Here is a 16,631-nt window from a genome sequence, read left to right as displayed (position 1 = left end):
TCTCTTCACACACCCAAGTGGTCCATTGCATTCAGGAGCATAAAATACCGCGTGTATTATGAAATAAACATGTTTTTTCGTGTCACAGGCACTCCTTAGGTAGAGGGTTCACTTACTTAGTTTTCCCCCTTTTGTCATTGCTTGTATGCTATCTTCATTAAAATATGGAAACCTATAAATGTTTGGGGTGTTTTAGTTAAAGCGCACACTGTTTTTACATCTGTGTGATTTTGACAAAGATCATCACATTTGATGGTGATTTTATGCAGTAATATGAGAAATTCCAAAAGGTTCAGATATTTTTTCATACCAAGTAGTACATTTGTTTTTATGTTTTTCCATCTCTCTTCACAAGCTCTCCACAAGTACTTCACTTTATGTTTCCCTATTGGGAAATATCAGCTCTGACGATCTTTCTCCCTGCTTGTAGTGCCTCTCTAGTATCTGTTTTGTACCTGTTGTTGGAGTGTTATGATTGTGAATTTTGTATGAGCTCACGTATGATTTTATTTAAGTGCCTGCTTTCCTGCTTGAGTGTATTTTGAAATGTCTGGCTTAGTATTCTTCTTCTGTGTTACATTTTAACTCTTCGGCTGCTATTGATGGAGCTAGATGTCCGATCTATTTGAAGTGGGAGGGTTGGCAACCTCCAAGTTGAATTGGATCGGACGTCTCCTGGTGATGAACTCTGAAGACGGATGAAAAAGCAACGTTCTGGATCAGCTTCCTGATTGATTTTTCTTTCTTTTTTTTTTTTTTTTTTAAATTAAAACTTGTGAACATGGCATTGCGATAATCCAATGGATAAAAATCTACAAAAGAAATTGTTCATACACAAAGTAGGTAATTTTGGGGGGGTATGGGAAAAGGTCAAATTAGAACACTAGAGACCATTTGTGTTCAATATAAAAAATTGTGCTTGTGAAAATAATCGGTGCTCATAAAAAAAAAATAAAAGAAGTTACATTGTGAATGTGGATTTAAAAAAAAAATAAAAAAAATAAAATATATATATATATATATATATATATATATTTTTTTTTTAATTGTAGTTGTTAAAATATTTTTGGGGATATGAATTTATTTTTTGCTAAATTATTTTTGTGATGTTTATTTATTTTTGCTTGAAAAGAAATATGGGTGGTTGAACATATCTTTTCATTTCTTGTAAAATTATTTTATAAGCGTGTTTTTTTGTGTGTATGTTGTTGTGAAATTTTTTTTTTTGTCACTTGCAAAAAAATTTTGGTGAGAGTGGATTTTTAAAAAAATTGTGCATGAAAATATTTTAATAAATGTTTTTTAATTATGATATAAATGAGTGAATTGTACATGTATATATGCATATATTTTAACATTTTTAAATCAAATATTGTAAATTTTTAAGTAAAAAAATAATGCGATGTAAAAATGATTTATTTATTTATTCTTATTGTAGTTGTAAAAATATTTTTTGTGATGTGATTTTTTTTTTTTTTTTTTGCCAAATTATTTTTGTGATAGTTTCTTCAGTTGTGCTTGAAAAAAAAAAATGGGGTGGTTGAAAATATTTGTTAATTTCTTGTAAAATTATTTTATGAGTGTTTTTTTTTTTTTTTTTTTATGTGTGTTGCTGTGAAAAAGTTTTTTTTATCACTTGCAAAATTATGATAATAAATGAGTGAATGGTACACGTATACGTGCATATATTTTAACATTTTAAACAAAATATTGTAATTTTTTTAAGTTAAAAAAAACGCGATGGACTGAGGGCGCCAAGTTTGAAGCGTGAATTAGCGAGGGATCACTGTAATAATAACGAGAAATTTATGAGTTTTATCACAGCACGGAGGAGAGCTCCGCCCTTAGCGTCCAGCTACATGACAATGAATTATGGGACTTGTAGTACCGTGTATTAATTTAACCAGTTTAAACATTCAAAGGCTTGAACCGCATAGGTGAATTTTCCACGTTTGTCCAGAAGCCTAATAATTGGTGCTCTTTTAGGAAATACATAGGTTTTAGAACGTGTCACGTGACCTATCCCTTGGTTTCCGAGTTGCGCTAGCTTGCTAGCCGACTACAACACGTAACATCCTCCTAAAGTTGGGTGGTTTACTCCCCGAGGCTATATAAACAAACGACAAGCGTGTTCGGGGCAAGCAGCCAGCCGGACCAGAAGTATTCAGTTAGACGCCGCCACGCCAACCGTTGTACTCAGAACCACAACGGTACGTCCACACATTTCCGCGTTCTAAGCTCTTTATGTATTTATTTTTGCTCAGAAAGGCATCACATTTATATACAGTGTCCTACTAGTACCAGCGGGGCAAAGGTAGCGGTGGGAGGGTGGTGTGCCCTGATTATGTAATTTAGTCGTATTATGATTAAATTGTGCAACAAAAGTGGCAACTGCTAAACTTTCATTGATATTTCAACAGTATTCGACTTTTTAAAAATAGTTTAGAAGCGAATAGGTTAAATCAGGATCCCTATGAAAACTCTTATGTGTTTCACTAATTGGCTACCATTGACTGAGTTGAAGTGGGAGTTCAAAGGGATTGGACGTCAAATTAATGTTATATTTTAAGTCCTATACTGCCATTGACGGTGATAGGTGTCCAAACAGGTGGGTACTTACCAATCTTCTCTCGTGAATTTCAATGAGTTTGTAAAACGGTCTCGAATCTTGGTTAAAAGCAAAAAAACCGTGCAGGTAGCATTTATTTTACGTAAATATTGCGAACTACGAGGCAAGTAGTCAGTAAGGCAATGAGCGGCTGCCATATGTAAATAAAGAGCTTTTTCCGTTGAAAATGCTTGTGAGTAAATGCTTAAATCCCTGAAATCTTTATAGATCTGGACGTAAAACAGTCTCAATTCATGGTTAAAAGCACACACACAAAAAAACGTGCAGTTAGCATTTATTTTTACGTAAATATTGTGAACTGTAATGATAATCAGTAAGCAAATTAGCGGCCATCATATTTAAACGTAGAGCTTTTTCCATTGAAAATTCATGTGAATAAATGCTTAAATCCCTGAATTCTTTTTAGATATGGAAGTAAAACCGTCTCGATTCATGGTTAAAAGCAAAAAACAAAAAAACGTGCAGGTAGCATATTTTTTACGTAAATATTGCAAACTATGATGCTAGTTAGTAAGCAAGTTAGCGGCCGCCATATGTAAACAAAGAGATTTTTCCATTGAAAATTCTTTATAGATATGGATGTAAAAGTCTTGATTCTTGGTTAAATCACAAATATTTTTTTACGATGAAAATTCTGTGAACCAATGCTTAACCCTTTAACACCTAAGCCTATTTTGGCCGAATTTGCATGCATTTGATGTTGCCTTTATATTTCAAAGAAAAAAATGTTCACAATGGCCAAGTTGGGTCCCTTTTTTAAGGACACCTTGAACTTCATGTCCAAACTGTTGTTTTCTTCACTGACCAATTATAATCCACATTTTGGACCCAAAAAGACAAAAAAATCCCAAAATCTTTTTTCTAAATTAGTAATGTTGATGTCCCATTGACAACCAAACATGCTCGACCAACCGTTTTGAAGCTTGATTATATTTATTCAACTTGTTAGGATAAACATTCAATATAAAAAAATAAGATTGAATAGTTTTATGTTTGACAATTCAACACAAACAGCAAGTATGGTCATAGGCGTTTTTGGCCTTTACACATACTATGGTCAAAACAGGTTATACACAGTGCAAAATAGTGAGAGAAAATAATATATATCATCTAACACAAAAAGGGTTTGGAGGATATCTCTTTGTGAAGTTAGGTATTATACCCATCGCTTTATCTAAAGTATATACGTACATGCAATCAAGCTTCTCGAACACTCATCTTTATAAAAATTGAAAAGATTATAGTGAAGAAAAAATATATATAACATTGAAAAAAAAAAAAGTATTTTCAAAAATATTGACAAGTAGTTCAATTCAAATTTTTCAGGCATGCGACCCAATAAAGTTTTTTTTTTTTTTTTTTTTTTTTTTTTTTTGCGGACTCAATAAAGCTGCTTCTTGAACAGGTCACGGAGCTGCGTCACACACAACGTCACACAGCCTACTCTTTCCCCGTTTGCGCTCGACTGTCACTTCTACTCGCCGAGACGCCGATTCATCAGAGGAAAACAACGACAAATACGACTCATCTTCTTCCTTGAGTTAATGAAATGATGCATTAGCTTGCGCTAAATTTAGTTTTAGATTCATTCTGCACGTTTCAAATTCGCTCGCCCAATCCAACCGGTACAACACCGGCCGTTGCTTGCTTCGCATGCCTCCTTTTCCTTAGTTGGCGCCTCGCTCGGAAATTTATTAAAAATGTCCACATTCGCTTCGTCCTTGTTGACATCACAACGGCTGTTGTCTTTTGTGCTGCTTTCGGTTTTGAAAAAGGACAAGAAATGATGGAATTATGGAGATAGATACATGGTCCATGCAGCGTTTTAATGCATATTTATGAGTGCACTAAAACTATAAAACTAAAATGACATTATCTCCCGTTTTTCTTGGTCGATTGACTTCAAACAAAAACTGGTGTGGACATCAACTTCCGCACTTTCAAATGAGACCAACCAGCGGCACGTGGGTGACGTAATTACAGCGTGACGAATCTTCAAAGACGACATGCGTAAACGCGTCGCTGCCGACACGTTCGGTGTCAAAGGGTTAAATCCCTGAATTCTTTTTAGATATGGACGTAAAACTGTCTCGATTTATGGTTAAAAGCAACAACAACAAAAAACAACGTGCAGTTAGCGTTTATTTTACGTAAATATTGCGAACTATAATGCTAATCAGGAAGCAAATTAGCGGCCATCATATGTAAACAAAGAGCTATTTCCGTTGAAAATTCTTGTGAATAAATGCTTAAATCCCTGAATTCTTTATAGATATGATGTAAAAGTCTCGATTCTTGGTTAAAAGCAAAAAAAAAAAAAAAGTGCAGTTAGCATTTATTATATGTAAACGTGTCGAATGTACTCCTAGTCTTTAGGTCACTGTGGCGGCCTCCCGAGTGCAACAAATATTTTTTTACGAGGAAAATTCTTGTGAACCAATGCATAAATCCCTGACTTCTTTTTTAGATATGGATGTAAAACCGTCTCGATTCAGGGTTAAAAGCAAAAAAAAAAAAAGGTGCAGTTTGCATTTATTTTACGTAAATATTGCGAACTATAATGCTAATCAGTAAGCAAATTAGTGGCCATCATATGTAAAGAAATAGATTTTTCTGTTTAAAATTCTTGTGAATAAATGCTTAACCCCCCGAATTCTTTATAGATATGGACGTAAAACAGTCTCGATTCTTGGTTAAGAGCAAAAAAAATTTGCAGTTAGCTTGAATTATGACGCTAGTCTGTAAGCAAATTAGTGGCCGCCAAATGTAAACAGAGCTTTTTCTGTTAAAAAATCTTGTGAATAAATGCTTAAATCCCTGAATTCTTTATAGATATGGACGCAAAAGTCTCGATTCTTGGTTAAAAGCAAAAAAAACAAAAACGTGCAGTTAGCATTTATTTTGCGTAAATATATCGAATGTGCTGCTAGTCTTTAAGTCACTGTGGCGGCCCCCCTAGTACAACAAAGAGCTTTTTACCTTGAAAATTCTTGTGAATAAATGCTCTAATCCCTGAATTATTTATATAGACGTAAAACAGTCTCGATTCTTGGTTAAAAACAAAAAAACCAGGCTGTTAGCATTTATTTTACGTAAATATTGCTAAGTAGTACGCCAATGTTGTAGCGGCTAATTCTTCCCATTGATTTTTTTTCACAATGTTTCAAAATGCCTGCATGATACAAAAAATATAATAATTACCTTGAATGCTCGAACAAATCACTCCTGAGACAATCCTTCCTGTTTGTATGCAGTTTAGCTTTTGTACTTTTTCAATCTAAATCCAGCGTTAGATTGCTACATGTAACCAACTGCTAATAAATTAAGTAGCGCTGTCAAACGATACAAATTTTTAATCGAGTTAATCACAGCTTAAAAATTAATTAATCGTAATTAATCGTAATTAATCGCAATTCAAACCATCTATAAAATATGCCCTATTTTTCTGTAAATTATTGTTGGAATGGAAAGATAAGACACAAGATGGATATATACAACATACGGTACATAAGTACTGTATTTGTTTATTATAACAATAAATAGACAAGATGGCATTAACATTCTCTTAAAGCGGTCCATGGATAGAAAGACTTGTGGTTCTTAAAAGATAAATGTTAGTACAAGTTAAGAAATGTTATATTAAAACCCCTCTTAATGTTTTCGTTTTATTAAAATTTGTAACATTTTCAATCAAAAAATAAACTTGTAGCTCGCCATCGTTGATAATTACAATAATCAATCAATACAACAACAATCAATAATTACACCATGCTCACTCATGGTACTAACCCATAAAATCAGTTGAACCCAAACGCCAGCAGAGGGCACCAAAAAACAAGTAACAAGCGGAGATTACACTGTACTGTCATTTTAGTCAGTTTGAGTGGGGCATGTGCGTTAATGGCGTGAAAAATTTTAATGTGATTAATTAAAAAAAATTTAATTACCGCCCGTTAACGCGATAATTTTGACAGCCCTAAAATTAAGCGGATTGTGGGACGGCCCCCTTCGGGAAGGCGTAACACAGTGAATGGGGAATGTGTCACGTCAATACATTATGAAGTCTGTGCTTCTGTTGTGAATTTAAATTGGTTTATCACCTGTAGAAGTCCAATCCATTTGAAGTGGGAGGGTGGCAGTGAATGAATGCCTATCTTGGATGTTAATAACACTAAAAGAGTTTAAAAAAATAAATAAATAAATGAAGTAGTTTAATCATGGTGTGATTATACTGTACATCTTTTTGTTTCCTCTTTTAATCTTAGGTGTATAAATTCATGCCGGTGCGTCACTGAACAATGAATTTTTTCCTGGAAACCCTGCGAGTCATCCTGTTGTCCATCTGGTACAATGTGGAGTCCTTCATTTACTGCTTTGTACCCAAGAGACGGAAGAACATAACTGGTGAGGTAGTTCTAATCACAGGCTCGGGCAGCGGAATCGGCCGTCTGATGGCCCTGGAGTTTGCAAGCCTTAGCACCACTGTGGTATTGTGGGACATTAACCAGGAAGGCATGAAAGAAACTGCCAGATTGGCCAAGGAGAAAGGAGCCATTCGAGTTCACTGCTATCTTTGTGACTGTAGTGACAAAAATGAAGTTTACAGGGTGGCTGACCAGGTAAGAAATGTTTTAGCAGTGCTTTTTTAAAATTCCTTACATTTAAAATGATAACTTCTTTTGTATTGTTTTACATTAACAAATGCATTTACTGTGGTAACTGATGAGATAATTATTAAATGGTTATTAAATATTTGCTTTTATCAATGAAGGCTCATAATAAAGTATTAATTGCTATTAGAGCTGAAACGAATACTCGAGTAACTCGAGTTTAAAAACTGATCCGAGTAATTTTATTCACTGCGAGGAATCGTTTAATTTTGCCAGCTCTAAGCATCACGTTTTGCCCGGACTACTTTTAATGCGGGACAACACGCTGATGTCACGTGCGTAGAGGAAGAAGCAATAAAAAAATATACAAAAAAACCTTTCTGCAGCCTACAGCCGCTACAAACTACGCCGATGTTGCTAAAAACTAGCCTGCATGATGCTACGGCAGTAGCAAATTGCATCTGATGTGTCTCGTAGATATCACATGTTTGTTGAACTTGATGCGAAATGACAGAGTCAGCGGTGTTAGTAAAGAGCCACCATCTTAAAGCAGTACACTTCTCAGCGCTAATAAATAAGATTAACGTTACTCGCTCACGTAACGTTAGCCCTGCGCGTGGCTAAAGTGTCATACATACAGGCTTTATTTAATCTGTGAAAACATAGCGTTGTAGAGTGATGAGGGTGTAAAATTTTTAAATATGATAAAGCTAACTGTCAATTTTAGCTCAGTAGTCATTGCTGGATAAAACACCAAGTAGCACTGGTCCCTAATGTGCTCCAATACGGCAGGTATCATACTTTAACGTTGACAAAGAGTCACCCGCTTCGTTAGGTTGCAATTATTTATTTTTTGGGAACTTGTGGAATGACAACAACAACAGGAAGGCATGTCTCCCGCACCTCCCTCACCCCCGCACGTCACGCGGTCCATTCAGGATCGCATGCAAATATCCCAGCCATATTATAACCTGATATGTCCAACGACGTCATGCATCAAGAGAGATAATAGCTAATTAATATGCTCACTCGCCACCCTGTGGTCTGAGGTGTGAATTGCAACCTGTCAAAATGACAGATGGACTTCAGTTTTTTCCGTCACCGTTGTAAAAAACCGGTCAACGACAGAAAATATTCGGTTAACGCGACCCCTGATATATATACAGTGCCTTGCAAAAGTATTCGGCCCCCTTGAATCTTGCAACCTTTCGCCACATTTCAGGCTTCAAACATAAAGATATGAAATTTAATTTTTTTGTCAAGAATCAACAACAAGTGGGACACAATCGTGAAGTGGAACAACATTTATTGGATAAATTAAACTTTTTTAACAAATAAAAAACTGAAAAGTGGGGCGTGCAATATTATTCGCCCCCTTTACTTTCAGTGCAGCAAACTCACTCCAGAAGTTCAGTGAGGATCTCTGAATGATCCAATGTTGTCCTAAATGACCGATGATGATAAATAGACTCCACCTGTGTGTAAGCAAGTCTCCGTATAAATGCACCTGCTCTGTGATAGTCTCAGGGTTCTGTTTAAAGTGCAGAGAGCATTATGGAAACCAAGGAACACACCAGGCAGGTCCGAGATACTGTTGTGGAGAAGTTTAAAGCCGGATTTGGATACAAAAAGATTTCCCAAGCTTTAAACATCTCAAGGAGCACTGTGCAAGCCATCATATTGAAATGGAAGGAGCATCAGACCACTGCAAATCTACCAAGACCCGGCCGTCCTTCCAAATGTTCTTCTCAGACAAGGAGAAAACTGATCAGAGATGCAGCCAAGAGGCCCATGATCACTCTGGATGAACTGCAGAGATCTACAGCTGAGGTGGGAGAGTCTGTACATAGGACAACAATCACTGCATAAATCTGGCCTTTATGGAAGAGTGGCAAGAAGAAAGCCATTTCTCAAAGATATCCATAAAAAGTCTCGTTTAAAGTTTGCCACAAGCCACCTGGGAGACACAAGAAGGTGCTCTGGTCAGATGAAACCAAAATTGAACTTTTTGGCCACAATGCAAAACGATATGTTTGGCGTAAAAGCAACACGGCTCATCACCCTGAACACACCATCCCCACTGTCAAACATGGTGGTGGCAGCATCATGGTTTGGGCCTGCTTTTCTTCAGCAGGGACAGGAAAGATGGTTAAAATTGACGGGAAGATGGATGCAGCCAAATACAGGAACATTCTGGAAGAAAACCTGTTGGTATCTGCACAAGACCTGAGACTGGGATGGAGATTTATCTTCCAACAGGACAATGATCCAAAACATAAAGCCAAATCCACAATGGAATGGTTAAAAAATAAACGTATCCCGGTGTTAGAATGGCCAAGTCAAAGTCCAGACCTGAATCCAATCGAGAATCTGTGGAAAGAGCTGAAGACTGCTGTTCACAAACACTCTCCATCCAACCTCACTGAGCTCGAGCTGTTTTGCAAGGAAGAATGGGCAAGAATGTCAGTCTCTCGATGTGCAAAACTGATAGAAACATACCCCAAGCGACTTGCAGCTGTAATTGGAGCAAAAGGTGGCGCTACTAAGTATTAACGCAAGGGGGCCGAATAATATTGCACGCCCCACTTTTCAGTTTTATATTTGTTAAAAAAGTTTAAATTATCCAATAAATGTTGTTCCACTTCACGATTGTCTTGTTGATTCTTGACAAAAAATTAAAATTTTATATCTTTATGTTTGAAGCCTGAAATGTGGCGAAAGGTTGCAAGGTTCAAGGGGGCCGAATACTTTTGCAAGGCACTGTATATTAAGATCTAAAAGTTTTTCTGAGTGAAAGCAGTGAATTGGTCTTTTTTTTTTTTTTTTTTTTTAATTCTAGTCACATCTGAGAGGCAGTTGTTGGCTGTTTTCAACAATGTACATCGAAAATAAAGACAGATTGACTGAAAATGGTTCAATATTAGATGAAATGTCTTGTTTTCTCATGTATATTTCTAATTGATCTTTACCTAAAAAAATGTTTTATCCGATTACTCGATTAATCGATAGAATTTTCAGTCGATTACTCGATTACTAAAATATTCGATAGCTGCAGCCCTAATTGCTATAATGGGATGTTGTTGTAATGGGATGAGAGACATTTTTGGAATTGATAACTGTAGACATGTTTAGCTCTTGATAATACTGCCTTGTCATTCTGACCGGTTTAAACCGGCCTAGGTCCACAGGTCAACTTCAATACATTTAAGGAATCATATTGTTGCATTTTATTACTTACCAAATGCTATTGCTTCATGAAATGTCTTTGAAGAGATGGTTATTAAGTTATTATATATTTGCTTTTATCACTTGCTGGGCGCAATGAAGAAATGAATGAATGAATGAATGAATTTATTGTCATTGTCATCATCATCATCATCATCAAATCATCATAAAACAAAAAAAAAATCAAAAAAAAAAAAATATCAAGAAATCATTAACAGTTTCAGAGTGTGGAACATTATCAGAGTGTGAATTTGTTTACCCAAAGGAAGACAAAGATGAAGACAGACAAGGAAGACGGGAAAAGCAAAAGCTTATCGGAAACCCGTCCCCCATGAAATGCTTTTGCTTATTGCTGCCCGCATTGAAGAAATGCTTTTGCTTATTATTATTATTGTTCACAAAGAAAGAATGTTTTGTCTTGCCTGGTCAAGGTCAGAAGAGGCCACTTTGCTTTGCTGAAATGTGCTGACACATAAGTATATAATTCCACATACATACACACACATAGCTAAACAAAGACAAGAGGTGTCACCAGCTTGCTTCCCCTTTTTACGTTTTCGGGCAAGACACCCGTCTGTTGCTAGGGCCATCCCAAATAAAAAGCGCGGTGAAGGAGGGCCAAGTTCGATCGATTGCGGAAGCTGAATAGTTTCCCCTCTTTCTCCTTGCAAGCTTTTCAACTAAATTGAGTGCCTTCTCTTCTTATTTTAGATAATATAATAAATGTCTACCTAAGGATTCGTATTTGAACTTGACGGTCACTCTGGATACGAAAAGAATTTGTTCCACAGTGGCTTTCTTATCAGGATTTTTTTCAGGTATTGAAGCGCATTTTACATGTAAATCGCCTAATTCGTTCCGAGTGTTATAAAACACCACATAGTTTGCATTCATTTCCTAACATTCTTTATTTGTAATGCTTTGTCGCCCCCTAGTGGCGCTTAAGCGGAACTAGTTTGGTAGGCTCGTTCTACAGACGTTCTCACGTGACTGCTCGAGCTCATAGTAAACACAGAGTACTCAAAGATGAGCTAATTTCGGTAGTCTTGTTGGCTAGTTCATCTTGCAGTTTGTGCTTTGAAAAGTAAGGAGTTTGTTAAGCTCATTCTACAGACGTTATAACTAGGGCTGTCAAAATTATCGCGTTAACGCGCGGTAATTAATTTTTTAAATTAATCACGTTAAAATATTTGACGCAATTAACGCACATGTCCCGCTCAGAAAGTATTCTGCCTTTTGGTAAGTTTTACAGCAAGGCTTTTTATGCTGTCCAACAGCGAACTCTTGTGGTCGCTTTGCGACATGGTTTATTGTTTTCTTACCAGTTCATTATGGCTGCACAACGTCTCGGGCTGATAATGTTATATGATCCTTGGACAAGATTTGTCCGTAAGTATGGTTGTTGTAAAGAATGTACATATTATGTTAGTAAGCGAAATGTTCTATTTTTTGTATGAGACGCTTTTTGTTTATGTTTAGTGAACCTGTATAGCGTGCTAAGCTAACGTTGTTGCTAATGCAATGCCTATGTACTTTTATTTTGTAGTTTTACGACGGTCTAAACAGGACAATGGTTTGAGGCCATTTTATTAATAAATCAGATGAAAAAGGAAGAAGAATTATTAAGGCGTCATTCACTAGCTGTCTAGCTTTGGAAAAAGTAGACGCTTCGGAGTGAGGACAGCATAGACAGATTTAAATGACAGTAGAGTGAAATGCCCACTACAGTCCTTATGTACCGTATGTTGAATGTATATATCCATCTTGTGTCTTATCTTTCCCTTCCAACAATTTATTTCACAGAATATATTTATAATTTACAGAAAAATATGGCATATTTTATAGACGGTTTGAATTGCGATTAATTGCGATTAATTACGATTAATTAATTTTTAAGCTGTAATTAACTCGATTAAAAATTTTAATCGTTTGACAACCCTAGTTATGACATGACTACTCGAGATCATAGCAAACGCAGATTGCTGTAAGACGAGCAATACTTCGGCAGCCCATGCTTGCTAGTTATTTCATCTCGCTGTTTGTGCCTTGTAAGTTCAATTCCATGTTCAAGAGACTATGGCAAGCTTCACATGATTTTTTTCAGCTTATGTAAAATGACAAGCCGTGTGACGTGTAGAAAAAGTAAACGAGCAACACCTTAAGGGCGTCGCTACACACACACGGAAAACTGTCATATGCATCAAGGAAGAAAAGAACATTTTTGCAACATTTACCAATGCCTCTACTTCCCTACAGGTAAAGCGGGAGGTGGGTGATGTCAGCATTTTGGTCAATAATGCCGGCATCGTGACTGGAAAAAAGTTCATGGATGCTCCCGATTCCCTTATTGAAAAGACGATGGAAGTCAACACAATGGCACACTTCTGGGTCAGTTTTGATTTTTATTGAGATTTACATTTTCAATGCGGAATGATGACTTTTTTTAGTTTGCACAATTGTGATCGATCTAGAAAGAAATTGCACTTACAGTAAAACAGCGATTGTTTTGCGTGCGTATTTTCCAACAGACTTACAAGGCCTTCCTTCCTGCCATGATTGCAAACAATCATGGCCATCTCGTCAGCATTGCCAGCTCTGCGGGACTCATAGGTGTCAATGGATTGGCAGGTACTAGCTTTTAATTTCTGGAAAAGTGCAACAGCAGTAGCTTGTGTTTGTAAAAAAACGAAGGATATACCCGACAGGGTTTCTCCCAGTGTTTTATAAGCCTGGTGGGCTGCCAGTTTTTAAGTGTTTTAATTTAAAAAAAAAAAAAAAAAAAAAAGTTTTTGGATACCATTAAAGTGCCAGCTAATGCTTCTGCGACCCGACCCCGGACTAAGCGGTAGGTGATGGATGGATACATGGATGGATGGATAAAAGTACCGTGCTATTAACTGAACCCATAGACTTCATAATTGTATTGACGGGTCACAACCATCAGACACTGCACAACGCCTTCAAGTAGGGGGCTGTCCTGCAGTCCGCTTCAATTACTCGCCGTCGGTCGCAGTTAGTCAACACATGCAGGGATCCAACGCCTGATTTAGGTTGAAAAAGTAGGACAGCTGTACCGCAAACAAACAGGAAGGATTGTCTCAGGAGCGATTTGTAATTATTATATTTTTCGTACCATGCATTTTAAACGTGAAAAAAAAATCAATGGGAGAAATTAGCCGCTACGGCATTGGCGTCATAGTTCGACATATTTACGTAAAATGAATGCTAACTGCACTTTTTTTTTGTTTGTTTTGCTTTTAACCAAGAATAGAGACTGTTTTACATCCATATCTATAAAGAATTCAGGGATTTAAGCATTTATTCACAAGAATTTTACGGGAAAAGCTTTGTTCACATATGGCGGCCGGCACATTGACTAACAGACTAGCATCGTACTTCGACATATTTACGTAAAATAAATGCCAACTGCTCATTTTTTTTTTTTTTTATTTATTTTTTTTTTTTTTTGCTTTTAACCAAGAATTGAGACTGTTTTACGTCCATATCTATAAAGAATTCAGGGATGTAAATATTAATTGACAAGAATTTTCAACGCAAAAAGCTTTTTGTTGTACTAAGAGGGCCCACACATTAGGTAACAGACAAGCACCACATTTGACATTTATGTAAAATAGATGCTAACTGCACTTTTTTTGCTTTTAACCAAGAATCACGACTGTTTTACGTCCATATCTATGAAGAATTCAGAGATTTAAGCATTTGTTCACAAAAATTTCAACGTAAGCTCTTTGTGGTGACAAGACAGTGCAACAATGATTTAAAGACAAGCAGCACATTCGACATATTTATGTAAAATAAATGCTAACTGCCTGTTTTTTGCTTTTAACAAAGAATCGAGACTGTTTACATCCATATCTGTAAAGAATTTAGGGATTTAAGCGTTCATTCACAAGAATTTCAACGTAAAAAGCTCTTTGTGGTGATAAGGTGGCGCCACAGTGACTTAAACACTAGCAGAACATTCGACATAGTTACGTAAAATAAATGCTAACTGCATGCTTTTTTTTTTATTTTTATTTTTTTTTTTATTTTGACAAAGAATGGAGAATGTTTTACGTCCATATCTATAAAGAATTAGGGGATTTAAGCATTTGTTCACAAGAATTTTGACCGGAAAAGCTCTGTTGACATCAGGCGGCCACTAGCTACATCCACTAACAAACTAGTACTGTAATTTAACATATTTACGAAAAATAAATGCTAACTGCACGTTTTTTTTGCTTTTAACCAATAATCGAGACTGTTTACGTCCATATCTGTAAAGAATTTAGTGATTTAAGAGTTCATTCACAAGAATTTCAACGTAAAAGCTCTTTGTGGTGATAAGGTGGCGCCACAGTGACTTGAACACTAGCAGAACATTGCTAACGACCTGTTTTTTGCTTTTGACCAAGAATCAAGACATTTTACGTCCATATCTATAAAAAAATTCAGGGATTTAAGCATCTATTCACGTAATATAAATGCTAATTGCCCGTTTTTACATTTGACCAACAATCGAGACATTTTACGTCCATATCTATAAAAAAAATTCAGGGATTTAAGCACTTATTCACAAGAATTTCAACGTAAAAAGCTCTTTGTCTGTGTTTCTACTTGGTCAGCTTTGACGGAGATATGCCCCCTATTAACTGGCCCTGTGTCATGTCAACATCATTATAAGGTCTACACAATAGTAATAATAAGACTTTATCATTTTTAACCATGTTTTGGATTTTTTTCCTCTCCGAAACATGGTGGACAGCTGGTACTACTACTTTACTACTAGTTTTATTCTAGTTTTCCTCTAAAGGAATATTTTGAAAAGCTAACAAATGCATTGATGTGAAAAGCTTTGTAAATGCCTCTTTAACTAGTGTTTCCATCGATACTAGTCACTAAGTCAATATGACATCCATAATCACAGCAACTGCACACAATCTCTTCTTTTGCACTTTGCCCCCATTTTCCAATCGTTCTTTAGATAGACTCTGCCAGTCTACCCTTTGACCAATACTGAAGTGCATTATCCAATTCTTTGAAATGACTCCTAATGCAACAACAAAGTCCAATTTAGTAAATACAACAGCATTCAGCTTTGTTTTTTTTTTTTTTTTTTTTTTTTTTTTTTTTTTTTTTTTTTTTTAATTGACAAAGCACTGTCAATAAACATAAAATTTACGATCCAGATTTCATTTTATAAACACAGATGTCCGTACTAAAGCTTTCTGGTAACTGTGCTAGTTCATCAAACGGCTCATGGCATCAGTTTGTCTGTTTACGTCAACAAAACATCGTGATCATAAACTGGCTGCATCTGTTCAATACCTCCATTGAAATTGAGTGAACATTTGATGGAAATCATTGTTTTTATTTCAATGGTCATTTAGGGGCCATTAGCTTTAGCTTGTGCACGTTTCAATAATGTATAATGAAATAATCATATAACTTTAAGAGCACCTTTCCAGGGACTCAATGATTTGTTACAGTACTTCATGGGGTAATATTTTGTTTCGAATGCATAAAACTGTAAAAGATGAACCAAAACAAAACTACTTAGTTATCTAGGGATTTGCCTTGCAAAGGCCAAGATTATGTGGTTCTGCAACTTTATCGTTTTTTTTTTTTTTTTAATTATCATTATCATTATTCAATAAATTCTCAGCGTTTTTTCGGCGCGCCGCACAGCCCAAACCATTTCCCCGATCGCCAAAGTTCAAGTATTTAAACGTCCAGAATTTTCGCATGACGCAGGCTTTTTTTCGAACGGCCCCAAAAAATTTTCCGTTTGCCGGTAAACGCCGATTTTTCCAAAAACAAAACAAAAAAGTTTCAAAATGTATCCAGATGTAGCTACAATTTTTGATCAAATCACGTAATTTGGGCATCAAAAATTCTGGGACGGTGAGGGGCATAAAAGTTGTATGCAGAATTTGGAAAAAAATTTACGGTTCCCCAGAAATTTGCCAAAAACTTTCCCATTCATTTGTCCCCCAAAACACCTGATATGACCAGGACACGGCCCCCAAATGTCCCCAAATGACCTGATATGACTAGGACACCCCCCCCAAAAGACCTGATATGACCAGGACACGCCCCACCAAATATCCCCAAATGACCTGATTTGACCAGGACGCACCCCCCTAATTTCCCCAAGTGACCGGATA

General features: G+C 36.3%; 1 protein-coding gene across 2 annotated transcripts in view; it reads left to right on the top strand.

Moving 5' to 3' along the window:
- The first annotated feature begins 2,044 nt into the window (after positions 1 to 2,044).
- Positions 2,045 to 16,631, top strand: part of LOC130930220 (epidermal retinol dehydrogenase 2-like) — a 47,554-nt gene continuing 32,967 nt past the window's right edge. For both annotated transcript variants that reach the window (XM_057858013.1, XM_057858012.1), the window contains exons 1-4: positions 2,045 to 2,210; positions 6,895 to 7,248; positions 12,721 to 12,852; positions 12,993 to 13,092. In XM_057858013.1, the coding sequence (XP_057713996.1) occupies positions 6,928 to 7,248; positions 12,721 to 12,852; positions 12,993 to 13,092 (553 nt within the window). In that variant the 5' untranslated portion in view covers positions 2,045 to 2,210; positions 6,895 to 6,927. The remainder of the gene's footprint in view (positions 2,211 to 6,894; positions 7,249 to 12,720; positions 12,853 to 12,992; positions 13,093 to 16,631) is intronic.

This window comes from Corythoichthys intestinalis, chromosome 14 (genome assembly GCF_030265065.1).
Source record: "Corythoichthys intestinalis isolate RoL2023-P3 chromosome 14, ASM3026506v1, whole genome shotgun sequence".
NCBI classification, from domain to species: Eukaryota; Metazoa; Chordata; class Actinopteri; order Syngnathiformes; family Syngnathidae; genus Corythoichthys; species Corythoichthys intestinalis.
This window is presented reverse-complemented; position numbering and strand designations above follow the sequence as displayed.